Here is a 17,530-nt window from a genome sequence, read left to right on the forward strand (position 1 = left end):
TGCGATTCACAATGTCTGAACTCAATAGCATGGTTTATTATTGGGTTTCTACGTAACACATTTGAAAGGGAGGTGTCGATCACTTTATCTGACAGTGGATATGCTTCTGTTACCGTAGTAAGAAGCATTTCCTCAGCTGGCCTGCCATCAACTTTCATTTGCATATTTTATCCGTGAATATTTCCTGTGTTGTCAGCTTTATTACATTTGTCTGAAATGTTTTCTGAACGTCTGGTCAGGCAACTTTGACTTTGCGTACTGCCCCCACGTTCAGATCCATTTACTGTAACCACCGGGTATGTTTGGTAACTTTGTGCACCAACCCTCTCAACTCCATGGTGTGACATTAGTTTTCTGCTCGTGGGGGCTCAGCTCCATCCAGTCGCTCCACGGTGAACCCAAAGAAACATGGAACTGATAGTATTTAGATCGTCTCAATGTTGTGTAAACGCAGAGTAATGCACACTAAACCCTCGCATGTGATTCCCCTCATGGTGTTATTCTTAGCTGATCACCCACAAAATGCCTGTGAACTGAAAGCGTCATCTATATTTGTGCAATGCAACCCGTTTCACACAGAATCTTAGTAAATCAGGCCCGTTGATGAGTTCTTACTCCCTTAACTTTAATCTGACTTTGACTTGGTTTGAGTTGAAGCATATTTTAAAACGGGGGAAAAAAAGCAAGCACAAGCACATTTTATAATGAAGAGCACTGAACTACAAGGTATTCCTTTTTATGAAGGACAATTTATTTCTATCAATTGAAATGTTTTTAAATATCAGAAGCTCATCACTGCTTCAATAATCGGGATTCCAGATCGGCTTGTTTGATTTGGGTTTTGGTTCAGACTGTTGTCTGGGAGACAGCTGCCTCAGTGATAATGAAGGAGCAAGTAACGTTCTTTTATTTCTTCTTCTTCTTTTTTTTTTTTCAGAAAGTCAATATATTTCTCCTGAGGACAGCTTGGGTGTAGCTCATTTTCTGCTAGCATTAAGTACACTATAAGGGCTTTCTTGTGATAAATTATGTTTGTCTGCAGTACTATTTCATTTTAATCTAATCATAATATCTGTAAGTAATGAATAAAACAAACAGGCAAGTCCAACAAGGACTGCATGTGAGATTATGTGCAGAATTTGTAGAGTACCAAATCTTCTTCCCACCATGATTCCAGACACTGCAGCAACTTTTAATGATCAATACTCTGCATGCTTCTTATTGTTCCAGGCAGACTTGCTGAATTGACTCAGCCATAGTTGTGGTCATTGGAAATATTGAGGGAGCAAATGAAAGAATACCCTGGAGATATTTTAAGACCAAGTGCCGGAGTACAGCTTCAACCTGGCAGATTTTATTCAAAGAACATTTAAGGTCCTGGTGCAATAATGAGGCTATGGCATGGAGCACAATTCCCATCGTGGTTTCAACTGTCAGCAGCAAGATGGCGAAAGTGAACGACTCTTTGCTTTCCTTCCCGCAGCCACACGTTGGATCGCTTTGATTCTGACCGGATCCCATTCAGAATATTGATTTGTGGAGAAAATGATGGAAAGAGACAGCAGGAGGACAGGCGTTGTTCTCAATATGTCATCTGCGTCTTAGCCTGGCACTGGACGCTGCAGGAGCAGGCTGAATTCCTCATGTCCCACAACACTGTGGCAGATTTAAAAGGTGGCAGCCCCACGCAGACTAACTGCGGAATGGCACTCACGAAACGTCAGTGGAAAGCTAAATTTATGTCTTCATTCATGTTTTTTCTTCTTCATGTCTGTGCAGAGATCAAGGACAGAACTGGGGGAAAAAAAACACAAAATGAAAGGGGGAGTGCGGTGATGTAAAGGCTGACAGGATGAATGAAGGCAGCAGGAATACACGCCTGACCCTTTGATAACCTTTTTCCAAACAGGTCCTCCTTTTAAACTGTAAGCGGGTCTGGGAAGCTTTAGTCTTACAACTATATGTTACATTTAAAGTGATTTGGCAGTACCGCCAAGGCTAAAGATGCAAAAATAAATAGAAGTTTGTTGTCTGTTTAAAAAAGAAAGTCCATCTGCATAGCAACAAAGCATTAAGGCTCCATGTATCTGAGCACAGCCTAATATTGAGGGGTTGTAGCCTGCATGAACAATACCTCGTTCATCAAATTCATTGTATTAATGCAGCCGGAGTGAATACAACTGGGTACTAAAAGAGTTTGGGGTATTATCTGCAGCTGGATCCTCTTTATTGGATCTGTGGGAGTTTAAACTCCACCAACCTTAGCCAAAGTCATTATACAAGATGTTTGCACAAGCATGTAAATGAGTCTTTATTCTTAGCAGTTAGAAGAGCAGCATGGCCCCTATTGCCCAAAATGTAATCATAACCGAAAAGTTTCAATCAGTTCATAGAAATAATTACGACAACATGTTAAAGCCAGTTTTCATTCGGGTTTAAAGGCTTTTCGCTAATGAGAAGAAGTCAATAGAGAGTGGTAAATTGTGATTTCATACTACTCCTAATAGCAAAAATCACTGGCCAGCAAATGTGTGAAATGCAAGCTTGTTTTTTAGTGTAAGTGGTGTGAATGAAATTAAATATCCTGATGCCTCGTAACGCATTACTCCAATATCTAAGCAATGGGTACTGTTGAAAAAAGTTAGCATGACAAAATGTATTAGAAATAAACGTCAGTCTGTTCAATAAGGAAAATTATGCCAACTTGCTTTATTGTGTGTAGTCTCAAATTATTATAATGCAATGTGTGCAGTGTATACTTTGCAAAGAAATCACTTCACAGTGATGATTCTTTCGCTTCACAAATGCAACTGTATTTTTATTACTGAGATTCTACTGAGGACAGTTTGGATAGATCTGCCAGCATTTTGTGTGATTTAAAAGCTTGTAAACTTATGTTTGTCTGAAGTACTTTACTTTAAAATTATATTATCACATTATCATATTATCATATTATCATATTATGATTATTAGAGAAATCATCACAATGTCTGGAAGTAATGAATACAACAACAAGTATAGCTTGATAAAGGACCGCATGTGAGATTACATCCAGAATTTGCATTGTTCGTAACAATATTCTTCTCACTGTGGTTCACAGCAGCAACTTTTAATGATCAATACTCTACAAGCTCCTCATCGCCCCCAATAAATTATATCGCATTACTTTAATGCAACCTATAAATGCTTGAAAGGGCATCGCATACAAATTGTAATAATAGCCCTGCATCCAAACTTTAACAATACGGACACAATATAAGATGCAATATTGTATTTATGCATAGCCTATCCATCGGAGTCTTTGCATTAAAGGGGACTTTTGAGAAAAAGAAAAAGAAATCACTTTTTTTTATGGTATCTTGTGATGTGGTACTTCTTTGCTCTCGAAGGAAGAAGTCTATGTATTTCTTAACCATGTTCAGTAAATTGCCCTACTACTGAGTAATAGTAAGAACAATTTACATTACGTGCTCCTGAGTATCTCCATCCAAAAGTTAGAAGTTTTACCAGGATTTGGAAAATATGTTTGGGCTGTAAAGACATGCGTCTCTACAGAGGCTTCCAGCCTGTATTAATTTTATTTATGACGGCAATGTCCCGGCAAGTAAAGATAAAAGCCTGTATGTGCCAACCATTTTCTATTGGACTGCTTCTCTACATTAGGTCGGGACAATTCAGGACATGAATCAAGACTCAGTCTCTGTGCAGTACCAACTGTTCCCCAGAGACCAGAGGAGGTGACTGTGAGCATTTTAATGTCCTGTTTAGATCTTGCTCATGAGTAAAGTCACTCTGTGATGATAATCAAAGGCCGATGTTGTGTAGTATCGTTGATAATGCTAATGTACTTGTCTTAAGTATGAGTAGCAACAGTCTGCATACAGCTGCCAGGATTATTAGTCACCATTATATAGTTCATATATAGTTTGCAATTTAGCTTTCTTAAGTCTAAGTAGCGGCTATGTGCTTCAACATGCTGGTTGCCATGGACACAGGGATGTTTTCCTTGCGTCAGTATACCGAGAGGAAGAGGAGGCTGCGGCAAGCGATTGCTTATTTGCATTCAAGGAGATTAACACGCAATGGATTCCACCCAAAGATGCCCTGTTTGGTCGGAGTGAAAATGGTGGAAAAGACTTATTCCTCGATGTTTTGGCTTTGTGTTAGCATTTCATAGGGACCCAGCACTGCAGTGGCTGTTGGAAAAAAAAAAAGGGCATCACATCTTAAACTGTCTAATATATTGACTTATCTTGTGTGTGATGTGTACTATATATAAAAAATAACAACCCATGCTGTTCCATTTTAAGGGTGATGGTGACAATCAACAGGTGGAATAATAAAGCTGACTTTTCTCTCGAGAAATGCTGCTGTGGCTCCAATACCATTTGCTTTGCTATTAAGTTGATATCTGGAACCCATTTTACAGGGTTCTTGTTTTAAATTGACTCTGCTGGAAGCATTAAAAAGTGAGCCAGTGTTTCCAACCTACTTATGGAGCTAACCTAATCCTAATTAGCCGGCAAGAGCTGATAAAAGCTGCCAGAGACAATTCTCATTCCAGCCAGCAAAATCGACAGTCATCAGGTATAATGAGAAGCCGGCTTTTGTATACTTCAGCAGCCAGTTGTTGCAAAAATTACCGAGAGCACTGCGGCATTGAGATTCGACTTAACCGATCCTGAAAAATTCTAATTTGTTTTCTAACATCAAGGCGCAACAAATTGTCTGACTGCTTGTGGTTTGTTTCCCGGTGCCGTCTTACGCCGGGGCACTTTGCTCCATTTGAGGAAGAAAAGGTTGTGAATTGTCCACAATGACAGTCGCAGTGAGCTAAAAGGTAAACACTGAGAAAGGAGGGACATCAGAGAAAGCATATAAAGAAGAGGTATAGAGCGGGGGGGGGGGGGGGGGGGGGGGGAAGAGAGGAAAGAGAGAGTGGCTCATAAATCAAGGAGAGGTAAGATTGCTGAATCAGGGTTGATTGTGCCTGGGAGAGACAATAAAGCCTGTAATCATCTGTCTCTGCAGCACAGACCTGGCAATTATCTGCCCATACCTGACCGCCACAACCAAAAGGGCAAGCTGTATCTACTTTCACCCTATCACCCTTATGCCTCTCCAGTTTTAAGGGGAAATCGAAGTGCCGATGTGAACTGAAAAAAAAAAAAAAAAAAGAAGCAGGATTTGGGAAAAGTGTGTCGCAGGAATATTCCGTTTTTCCCGTTTCGTCGCATGTGGTGCTTGTGGGAGAATCAAAAGGGAAGAGTGGTGATATCAGTGAGGATCTTTCATCTCTCTCTCTCTCTCTCTCTACCCACACGAATATTAACTCTCTCTCTCTCTCTCTCTCCTTCTTTGTGATGCACACACACACACATATAAGGCAGCTTGTCAATATATTACCTCTGATAAGAGGAGAGTAGTCACTTATTAAGCTGGTATAACACTGCCTACGGAGGCTCCATTTGCTTCCACTGCAGTTCCTTCATCATAACGTCTGCTTTCAAACAGCTGTCTGATATTGGCATTTAGGGAACAAATTTCCCTCCATTTCCCTCCAATACATCTGAGCCTGAAGCATATGGACCATCACTCCCCGACTGAAAGCACTACTTCAACCCCTAAAAGCATTTTTTGCCGGTCCAATAACAGAGCCAAATGAATAGTGTGGCTGTAATTAATCTTTTCTATTGACTGACTAAAACCTCTTGGTAGAACTCAGCTATGTGAATGCTTTTTTTCTTTTTTCTCTGTAGTGCTGTGTTCTTTTTTTCCCCTCTCTAATAGGAGAGTTTGGAGAATTGTGAAGTTGTTTCCAGTGTTGTGGATGATCAATGCTTTTATCAAACACAAGTTAAAAAGCAAAAAAGGCACTCGGGGAGAATAATGCCCTGCAACAGGTGAATTGTGGGCAGAAGCTAATTCATCATTTTGGGGTTGTTTTCTTCTAATTTGCTGTTTATCAACAGACGTATCTGGAATTGGTTAGAAATTATATTACCAAAGCTTCATCCAAAACCATTCGGTATTGCAGGGCTGTGTTAACCAAGAGTGAGCCAAAAAAAATCTAATATTCCATTGATACACAACCAGGATTATATTCTAACATGTTGAAACAGTTAATATTTTACATGAGGGAAGGCAGAGAAATGTGTGAGCAAAATTAACTAGATTGATCTCAAGGCTCCTGCAGACTGTACAATTCTAACAATCGTATCAGTTCACAGCTTCGATAGGATAGGAGATAGGTTTGTGTTGTTGTTGTTTTTTTTTCACTATTACCTACAGATCTTAGCAGCTGTTAACAATAAAGTCTTACAGAAACATTAAACACAGGAAATGAAATCCTTAATTTGTCCAAAATAGCCCAAATTGATCATTAATAAAACTTTAAAACTCATCTTGGTTCATATATTTTCTCGACAGAACAAACAATAATGCCTCCCTCTCAAAGCTTTAATTCATTACATAAAGGTAAATGAGCAGAAGTAGGAAAAAGACTATCCAAGTAATGGATAAATGGAGATTTATGATGATAAATAAGGATCATTAATTGCTTAGATTATAAATGAATACTTAGTTTTTGGCGCAAAACACAAGAAAATAGCTTGAATTGGTGTTGTAATAGGCAAACAATAATGTAAATGACAATGAGTAATGATAATATATAGAACTACAGGACAAAAGGTAATGAGCCATTGTTGCGTTGTGTTGGGCATCGAGAATTCCCCCGTTCCGGTGTTCAGTATTGTCTGCCGTCACCAACTTTCTCATGAATTTAAATGGAAAACATGGGGCAGCGCTAACGAAGGAGGCTTGATGAGGGGTTTACCTCCTGCTTCAGAGCCGAAGGGATGAAGGAGAAGGGGAAAGAGAAAGAGGCGTACACCCTTGAAGACTATTTTCCCATGTCAGTCCTCGTGGTTTAGCCAGCAGACAGTGTCCATATTGCCAGGGGAGCTGCGCTACCTGATAAGCGGAGGTAGGCGCTCTCTGACACATCTGTCTGCTTGATGAGCCAAGTGTCAAAGCCCCCCAAAGTGCTGGATGGAGTGCATCAATAAACGACTTTAATCCCCTCCTGGGGCCAATGTCCTCCGACTAATAAGGGATCGCCTTACACCACTGGCAGTAAGGAGAGGGGTAAAAGTGGCTTGGCATGCGTCTCGGCACACAGGGATGTACTGTACACTGGGAATTGTCCGTACACCGGTAACGGACAGTGTAAATCACACATGCCTGCTGTTGCTTTAATTGCTCAACCAAATTGGCGTTTTAGTCCCTCCTTCCTCTTAAGTCCCTTTCCTCTAATCATCACTCTCTCCTTCACTGAAACATTTCATCCTTGTTGTTGTTTTTTTTTTTCTTTCTTTTCTGGTATTTCAGGCTGTCTGTCCCTCCTCCGCTATGTATCAAACTCTGCCCCAGACAGTCTCACTTGCCAGACAGAAGTGGAAAAGCAGTGGGATGGGGGGGGGGGGGGGGGGGGGGGGGGGGGGGGGGGAGCTGTATCGGTTGTGCTGAAGGACGTGTGGGTTGCTAGCATCCGCAGGGAAGATCCAATGAGTGTCCTCGTCAGAGTGACCCTAATTAACCACGTATTATCTGCAGGCTGCGTGGAGGATTAAGGCCCTCAGCTCTGGGCCCTACAGGCCCACAGACCCATGGACAGAAAACCCTGCGCAAAAGCTCACTTCATATTCCGCCTTAAAGCAAGAGACCGAGGGAGGCGGGAGCGTGAGAGTGGACCATAAAAAATAAAGAAAGTGCAAAGCATGCTGCAGGGAAAGACTGGTGGCTTGAAGCATATCTACAGTTCAGGACCTTTCTATAATGAGCGAATAAACAAAGCAAATACAAAGTGCAATGTACAGTGCAACAGTAAAATGTATTGCTCATATCTGGCACCCTCACAAGGACATAATTCGGCTTTGTCTGTCACTTCCTGGAAATAACCCTCCCTCCTGCCCAGGTGCAGTGTGAGCAAACTGAAGTCTGTAGGAGGAGGGGATCAGTATTCTATTGAGAGATAATGAGCTCATTTTCTCGTTTGACATTAGAAATCCCAGAAAATGAACACTTCGCCATGTTGACAGGTTGTCATATACGCAGCGTCAACAAGGCAATGCAATCTGGGAACTACACAAAACCCCTCATTGATGCAGCACAATAAGCAGCCCCCACAGGCAGCCACAGCCTCCCGATTTCTGTGGAAAACATTTTAGTAGCAGCTGTGACATACCTCATTTCGGATGAAAGACGAGCCAATATCAACAACACGATTAAACAGAAGATTAAGTGACACCAACCAGCCAACTGTTAGAAAAATCCAAAGGTTATAGCTTGTAGAGCGCGCCATTTCTTTAAGTGTAATGCGTTATTACAAGTGTTACGAGCGGCCCGTGAACATATTTCACATTTGCATAACATCACACGACTGTATGAAATAGTGCAGTGTTAACAGTTCAAGCATTTACAAGGCTTTCATGAAGTATTACGGGATAAATCTATCCTTCGCTAACCCCGCTGTGTATCCCCAATCCTGAGTCACTGTAATGTGGCCCCGTGCTGTAATTCAGGCTCACGCTGTCACTTACCTCGGTCCGTGTCGTAGAGGTAGACAAACTTCTGCCATTTGTAGTGCGAGAGCAGGCTGAGGACAGCACCCCGGAGGGCGGGCCGCATCTGGATGACAAACTGCACCTCATTATCGGTGGGGTAACTGGGTGTGACAAAGGAGGTGTGGAGCGCGCCGCAGAACGAGGTCAAGGTGTTCATGGACTTCTTGTCGTAGAATCCGAAGATGGCGTACACCCCGCGGGAAAACTGAGAGCAAACTGCGGAGAGAGGAAGAGGGCGAGAGAGGGCGGCAGTGTTAAAACACCCGTCAGCAAAATGCGCGCGTGCAACTTCGCAGACGTGAACCCTCAATGCGATAGAGCTTTCGAGTTATTTGACCCACCACTAATGGCCAATTAAAAGTTCATGACACTCTAAATATCCCATGCACTTTGAAATTATTGAAAAATAAATATAGATATATATTTAACAGCAGCTTGAAGTGATGTTCTGTTTATAATATTCGGATACAGCGTCACAATGTTTTATGTTTCAAATAAAGCTGTTTTCTTTTATGGAGCGCTCATTCATCATTCCTCGAAAAATTCAAATTCCAGCGATGCCGTCAGGGTTACATCATCTCGGATTGGAGGAAAGAATTATCAGACGCCAAAGTGAAGTGGGGGTTGGGACTTGAAAGAAGTGAGCTTTTACTGGTGTGATATAACAGTATAATGAAATACTGCAAAGCCACTGTGGCCACAGATTATTACCATTGTGTGAAATCTCCAAAAACACTTTCCTTAATTTGGGATCGATCTACTCAGTAACGAGAATAATTGGCAGTCACACTAAAATGATACCCATTTTTTGTGATTTATACACCGTGTTAACACCTTGATATTAATGCAAAATTCTGTAATCTTTAAGGTTTTTTTAGTGCAATACTCACCTATAGTGTCACTATGACTAAAATAAATGTAGTCTTGTCCTGTTTATCTGCTGCTTCTACTGCTTCTTACTCATTATTATAGTACTGTTAATCCTTAATCCAGCAGAGTTTGGATAAGGTAGGGTGGGTTAGGACAAAGAAGTTTTGTATTCGTTTCATAGATTACTGGTTTATGGATGCACTGTTGTGGATTTTGCTCTTTTATCAGGTAGAAATAAATGAAATAAAAACAATAGCCTAAAGCTGTTGGGAGGTTAATGTTGTTTCATCCGCATCTGGCAAACACAAATGTGCTTCAATGCACCATGCGCAAAGAAGACGGCATTGGCAAATGGAAGCAGTGCATGCGTGTGTGTGTGTGTGTGTGTGTGTGTGTGTGTGTGTGTGTGTGTGTGTGTGTGCGTGTGGATATGTGTGCTGGTATGAAGTGTCAGGAAAGAAGCGTCTCTCCATTCAGCGAGGATCTCCAGCTCCCACTAGGAGCTCCCACCAGTTATCGCTCTGCTCCCTCATCCACAGTGAACGACTCACTGCAGCACTCACAGCTGCTGTGAGCGCCGCCGCAGCCGCAGCCGCCGCCGCCGCCGCCGTTGCCGCTGCTGCCTGTCGCTGCCTCTGTTGCCTCCCACGGAAGAGCAGAAAAAGACAACTCTCTCTGCCTCGAGTGAAAAGTGAATGCTGAATCACTTTCAATGACCTTATACCCACGTCGATGCGAGCTGATGCCACGGTGTCAGTTACACCTACACCGCTTTTATCCACGCTCGGATGACAAATGAGATCCGATAAGAGCAGAACCTTTACAATAAGAAGAAGAAGAAGAAAAAAAAAAAAAAAAAAAGGCCAAAATGGAGTTTTAATAAAGCAACCTTGGAGGTCTGCTTCTAAGGTAAATAATATGTCTTTAACTAGCTATTCAGTAAAAATTTTAACTGATACGAGTAAAGGTTGGGGAATAAAACAGTAAATTGTTAGTGTATACAATCATTCAAATGTTTTTCACAAGCACTGCAGGAAATGAATATCTCAGCACTATGAGCAATTTACTTTCTTTATTTTTTTCAGCATGTGTGTCTTACATTTACTTGAGAGACGAAAAAAAATAAAAAATTTAAAACGGTTTTCATTTGTTTGTGTATTCATCACGCACTCTAGTGGGACAGCGTAAACTGTTAGGCAGAGGTGACTTCCATTAAGTCAGAAGCCATTAATGCATAAACTAATATTCAGAGCTACAGGTGTGTTTTGCTTTCCCACCCTATCATGAATAAATGTTCACTTATTCTGATTGACTCTCAAGTGTTCCCGCTGGGTAATCAAGCATTCGTAACATCCGTAAACACTTTGAATATTCCAGTACAGTGGTTAGATGACAGGGGGGGAAGGGTCTATCCAGGCGTATGCCATGACGAGACGGAGTGCTTGATTCTGATTGGCTGTCGGATAACCATTCAAAGTCGTTTAGAGGAATGTATCAGCCGGAGCGTTGCCGCCTGTTTAAATGTTGATCTAAAGAAGGGATGTTAGTATTCTTCCCGACTGAAAACAATCCATCAGCAGGCTGACGGTTTGCATTCGGTGCCTTCAACATTCTCGTGCTAAAGATGCAATCGCACACGTATAAACAACCGTGCTTCTTGTTTCTCCCTTTCTGCCCGTGAGGATGCGCGTGTCTTTGTGAAGTGCGACACTACAACCTGCTGAAGCTTTTCTGATGCTCAGTTGTCAACATGACAGCACTTATGTGTCCATCTCTTAAGCACAATTGCTGTGTGAACGAGAGATGGAGTCACTGGTGGGGTTTGACTCATCCTTTTTAATTCTATTCCCTCCCTATCTGTCCTGGCACAGACACCTCTTCCAAGGTATAAGCGTCCGTTCTTCGCCACAGCTCGACGCGTGCTCACATACACACGAGGGCCGGCCCGTGCACGGGTGGAAACGCGAGCACATGCGTGCACACACACACAGCGTCTTGATAAGTGAATCAACAGATGGACAGCGGTATTGTGGGCAAGTGCTGCAGCGTGAGTGGTGCAATCTCCTACACTGAATGGGAGCCAGAAGGAGTTGCAGCTCTTGTCGAGGCCCAGTTTCCTCTGCACTCCCTCTTAATTTGGGCCAGCACTGACACAGAACCTATCCTGGGAGAGCAGATCTGGCACTCTCCTTCTCTCCGCTCAGCTGTCCTCTGCTTATTAGGTTGAGCTTTGAGCAAGCCCGAGTGTCAATAAACAGATATGTCCAGACCGTCTCGTCTTGCTGCACTCACGCCCCTCATCATCTCTCTGCGCCCCCACGCCAGCGTTGCAGCCTTTTGAGCGCTACCACCTCATTGTAGTTGAGAGCTTTATGTGTTACAGCGATGCCTCGAGGAGTGATCTGAGCTCCTTCTATATTCTCTCATGGTGGTGATGTTAATGAGTGTTCCACACAGACAGTGATAGGTCCTGTTTTGTGGGCACACACCATCAGCTCTCACTGGTTCAGAGCTTCCAGCCAGTCCCGCAGCTCTGCACCGTAGCGGAGCTATTTGTCTGCAGCCAACGTTCTCTTCGATCTCCACCAGCACTTTCATGTTCTTCAGCCCTCGCAAGCGTCATTAGATTCGAAAACGCCGCGTTTCACCGAGATGTGTGTGTATGTATGTTTGTGTGTGTGTGTGTGCGCCATGTAGGCCTGACCACAGTTTGTCTAACAGTTCATACAATTAATTGAAGCAGTAGTATTGATTCTCATTGGAGGGCCGTAAGCCGAGCTGTGGAAAGACCTTTTGTTTTCTCACCCGTAAATCACTGCGGGCTCATTTCATGGCTCGAGGCCAACCAGGAGAACCACATCTTAATGCTCGTTGGGTTCAGAGGCTGTTTATGCTCTGTGGCCCGCCGATGAGCGTTAAATCTGAGCTGCAAAAAACCTTAAAACCTGAAGTAACTGGTCGGGAGTCATGATTGAGTGAAGAAATATGCAATCTCCTTTGTAAAAGTGAAAACAGGTACAACCATTATTTTTCAAAACTGCTGAGAGAAAATTGAACGAACCAATTTTCCGTGTCAAGAGGGGGAAAACAAAGAAGTGTTGGCTCTTATCGTGAACAGCAGGGTTCGCCTGTGAGGAGAGCAGAAGAGGTTTTTTTTTTTTTTTAATGACATATTTTTGTATAACTTTTTAATTAATGTGCATTTTTGTTTTAAGCTGACCCAATTTGCTACTTCACTAATTTGCTGTGCATGGACTTTTTTCAACCTTTCATTTTAAAGAAACTTTACTTTATATATTTGAGGGCGAATAACAGGACGGCTGAATGATTATTAGTACATAAACTCCAGGAAAAAAAAAAAAAGAAACTTTAACCAACTTAGAATGAAAAAACTTCTTTGCAGTGAATAGCAGAGTCAGCCAGATGAATGTCATTAAAAAAAAAACAACAACAATTAAACAAATAATAGCAATCTGCGCCGGAAGAATTGATTGCACACTTATTGCTGCTGCTCAAACTGTTACAGCCTGAAGATTATGTTATATTATATTATAGTGTATATATAGCGAGCTTGTCTTCAAAGCACTGGATTTTGTGACAGATCATCTCCCTTATTGCGCTTTTTATCCAAAGTCAGATTTTCTTTTTTTCTTTCTTGCTGTCTCCCCAGTGAGTTTAACTAACTCCACCAACACTTCCAGCTTCTTGTTACCAAATTAAAATGTTGTGCTTGCTCACACTCAGCCCTCCGTCCTCCAGCAGCAGCAGCCCCTCATTTAAACACGTGTCGTCAATCACGCTATTATTCATAGCTGATCACCCACAAAATGCATGCAAACAAGCGAAATCTATTAGCATGAGCGTACTCTTTTGCAATTGTTATTCAGGATTTTAATTAATCGTGGAATCCTATTTAAGTGTGCGCACATATGTGGAGGGTTCGTTTGAGTTGCTCAAAATCAACCTGCGTTTCTTTAACCAGAACAATAAGGTCAAGCGCGAGGAAAAGTGATTAAAAAAAACAAAGATGGAGAAAGGAATGGATAAATCCATTTATTTGTTTTTGTTTTTCCAAAATGAAACTAAACTGAAGTATAGTAAAGAACCAAAAACATTAAAAGTATTTCATGACTTCATTTCTTCCAGAGACGTGTCCCCATGCGGCGCTAAACCTCTCCTCCTTTAACACCCCTCGGTCTCTCTCCTCTGCACTATCGTCACTATCCTCTTTGACCTCTTCTTTTGTTGCTTGGTTTTTTTTTTTTTACTTCGGCCATCTGGTCGTCCCCCAAAGCACACTACCTCTTCAAGCATGGCGGTATCTCTCTCCACCTGAGTGCATCTCTTTCCCCCTCAGATTGTTTCCCCCCATAATATCTCTGCGCTCCATCAGTGGACCAAAGATTGCTGCTCCACTTTGGACAAATCCCAAAAAATATATAGAAATGACACGGTCCTGGCACGGGGCTGCTGTGGAGAGAAGCACCAGCCTCTTGTCTCGTTGTAATTGAATACAAGAGAAACAAATGGGCCGCTCGATGAGGAAATGAGGTGGTTGAACCTGTCTCAAACTCTGGAGCGATAACGCATCAGCTGAAATGATTTGGTGATTGTGTGTCACCATGAATTTCATTAATGCTAATTTACCCACAAGTCTTCAGAGAACTATCTGTGCACTGACAGTCATTACAAGGGCCTGCATGAAGACACTCCGTATCATCGTTCTCCTTTTCTTTTCCTCCTCCTTGTATCTCACTTGTCCCCCTTTTTTTTTTTCTTCCTCTGCAGCTAACCGTGCCTCCTCCCTTCTTCGCCCTCCTCCTCTTCCTCCCCTCTCCTGCTGCAGGGAACCATGCATCCCATCTCCAGTTCACTGGTCAAACACACACACAGTGTGCCGCCCTCATTCCCTTCCATAATCAGGACACTCAGCAGTGCTACGGGGATGTTACATTTTCTGATGCATCGCTTGAGATGGCTGGCCTGGAATGCTACTACCTGCAGGCACACTGAGCTAATTCATAAAAAAAAAAAGAAAAACCTTTTCATGCACTTGGAGTATTTGGACTTCCATGCTCTTTTGTGGCCCATGAGCCAAAGCCTTGCACAGCCTTGGGAAGAAGGCCAGCAACACTAAATGTCAATGGTGATTGTATCGCTTTAGCTGCTTTCCTGGCCTCTTTCACAAAACCCACATTCTCACTTTCTTTCCTTGGCTCCGTTGTTTCTCCTCTCGGCCACTCGCCCTCCATTTCCTGTGCCTGTGTCTCAGGTCTTCTCCCTCTAGTCCTCGTGGCTGCTCCCCCCCCACCCCACCATCCCCCACCTACACCAGGACCAACCAGTCCTGTGCTAAAGAAGCGACGCTGTCGTGGGGAGAAAGCTTGTAGGGGCCCTGGGGGATTGCATCAGCTCTTGTCATATTGAGATGTGAAGTGCTTGAGACTGTTAAGCCCAGATTCAAGAACCGCTCAAGAGTGATGGTGCCGTGAAACGGTGAAAAGAAGCTGTTTCCAGTCCTGCTGAATCAACTCCCACCACTTCTTTACAGTAGAAACGTTATGCTGGTTTGAAAAACACCAGTGAAAACCGAAAAAAACCTAAATAAAGATTCAGCACTTACAACAAATGTAGATTTTTGAGTCGACTGAGACTGCAAAGGGGTCATTTCATATATCAAATGATGTAATCATGAGAAACTGCAGTGCAGGTGCAGAAATGGCCACCAAGTACAAATATGCATATGATAAGAACAAAAAGTCTGCAAGGCAGCACAAAATGTTCTGAGAATAAGAAAAGATAGGAAATAAATCCAGGAAAACATAGACTGAGTTTGACCTCTCCAGGTGCCTTTCCAGCAAAAAACAAAACAACATTCATTCTGAAACATACGTGTTTCATTTTGTGAAAGTTCCATCATGTTTCATTGTAGTCTAGCCTTGTCATGTGTTCTGTGTTTAACCCTTAAAGCTCTGGGAAAACTCTATGTTTAACAGAGTAAACGTAATTGTGCTTTCAGGTGTGTGTGTGTGTGTGTGTGTGTGTGTGTGTGTGTGTGTGTGTGTGTGTGTGTGTGTGTGTGTGTGTGTGTGTGTGTGTGTGTGTGTGTGTGTGTGTGTGTGTGTGTGTGTGTGTGTGTGTGTGTGTGTGTGTGTTCTCATACATGTACATGTGTGTTTGAGCAGTACAGTCCATGATGGATGAAGGGGAGTATGTCGCCTGCACCTGGGATGTTCTGCCACTAAGGCTGCTTAGCCTCGAGCTCAGCTGCACACAGAGAGCGTAGGTCATCCCGAGGACAGGTTTCTAACTTCCTACAGTCACTTTTTCCCCTGCCATCTCACCCAACTAAAATTCTAACATTTAGCTGGGGGTTTTTTGGTATTTTTTTTTTTACTCCATCTTGAAATGAATGTGTGTTATTTTAGCCAAATAAAACAGCAATGAAATATACATGATTAGCTTTAATAACGGAAACTGAATGTGAGGTTTATTGTGTCTATAAAGCGCATGCAACTGCAAATTGTGAACGCCCAACATTTCCTTCTTTGCTAAATATGGTAATAAAAGTCACAACGCACAATAACGTTAATGAGTCAAATCAGCGTGTCTCTATCAAAGTGGGTCTGAATGGTAGCACGTAATGAATGTACAATTAGGATGAGCAGTTCTTTTTCAGCGTCACTATAAATAAAAATGATGCCATACTTAGTTTTTCTCATTCTACACCACATATGTGAAAACTTGATCCATTTTCTAAAATGACAAATAACAGGATATGGTGGCAGGTCGCTGCCAAAATGTGTTTGCGCAAATAAGATGAAGTAAGTAGGTGGAGCCAGTCATCATTGTATCCTGACATGTGACAATGTGATTGGTTAAAGTCTTCATCTCTTATGTTGCCTGTGTGAAGCGCTACCACTCGTCTGGAAAGAGCCGTGGAGACATTTTCTCCGTATATGTTTGAGAGAAAACCCAGTTTGGAATGGCAGTTGTATGAATGAATGAACTTTTCAGAATCTCCCTGGAATTATTTGATCAAAATAAAATTACAAAAAAAAGCATATTCTTATATATGAACATACATGTTTTTAAAAAAGAATGCTAATAAGTAAAAATGTATAAAAATCCAACCTCTTCTACATCAGTTTTTGAAATCCAATATGCTTTCCGTCTTTGTTGTACAAAAAGAAATAATCACACCATACCCATGGATTTGATTAATTTTGGCTTGAAAAGAATGTGTTCGTATGATCCAGATATCCAACCTCATGAATGATTCTTATTGCTCTTTTCTGTTGAATGATTAGTGGATGCAATGCTCTTTTGGAATGTCCCAAACCTCTACATGGTGATTTAAATATGGTAATATGAGTACAGTAAGGAATATGTAATGATTCGGGATCTAGAAGACGTTCTACTTTCTTAGTATCAATATGCTTCTTGTGACGCCAGGAAATTACATTTTGTGGACAAAGATTCCTCCATCTGGTTGAACCAACAGTGTCTACTATATTTTTGGTCAAGTTATGGAACAAGATTCTTTTTTTTTTTGAACTCGGAAACATTGGAAATTTATGGAACTGGTTTTACGTTTAGGTCATTTTCGTAACTGTGATTTCCTCGAACTCGGAAAAACAATGAAAAACAAATAAAACCAATTATAGTGCTGCACTCTGTTTTTGCAACGCTCCTCTTGTTTTGTGGTGTTATAAATCCAGCGCACCCTTCCTTTACAGCGGTGTGCTTTCTCCCTTTAAAGCCCAAACTCATCCTCCTTTATTTGATTTCAATTGAATTGTATTTAAGGCTCAAGGAAATCCATAGCTAGAAAGATGAGCCTAAAAAAAAAAACCCTGTTAAATGCAGTGCAAGTTAAAGAGTAATGTTGTTTGCAAGTTCAATATTGGCTAAAATCTATCTTTTCTTATGGGATTCGGTCTGAAAGGTTCCAGTTTATGAGAGAATAGCAAGTAGCCCGGTGAATGTAGACATTGTGATCACCAAATGAGTTTTCTGCTAAGAAAATAACGTGA

The 17,530-nt window shown here is 41.9% G+C and overlaps 1 protein-coding gene across 1 annotated transcript in view; it reads right to left on the bottom strand.

Annotated features, from left to right (window-relative positions):
- The window catches only part of LOC308110816 (glutamate receptor 3), a gene marked incomplete at its 3' end in the record, with an annotated part of 83,076 nt that overhangs the window by 49,298 nt on the left and 16,248 nt on the right, over positions 1 to 17,530 (bottom strand). Inside the window, exon 3 of the mRNA XM_080465406.1 lies at positions 8,601 to 8,840. Coding sequence (XP_080321532.1) covers positions 8,601 to 8,840 — 240 coding nt within the window. The remainder of the gene's footprint in view (positions 1 to 8,600; positions 8,841 to 17,530) is intronic.

The sequence above is a fragment of the Lipophrys pholis genome, assembly GCF_963383615.2.
Source record: "Lipophrys pholis genome assembly, chromosome: 6".
In the NCBI taxonomy this organism is placed as follows: Eukaryota; Metazoa; Chordata; class Actinopteri; order Blenniiformes; family Blenniidae; genus Lipophrys; species Lipophrys pholis.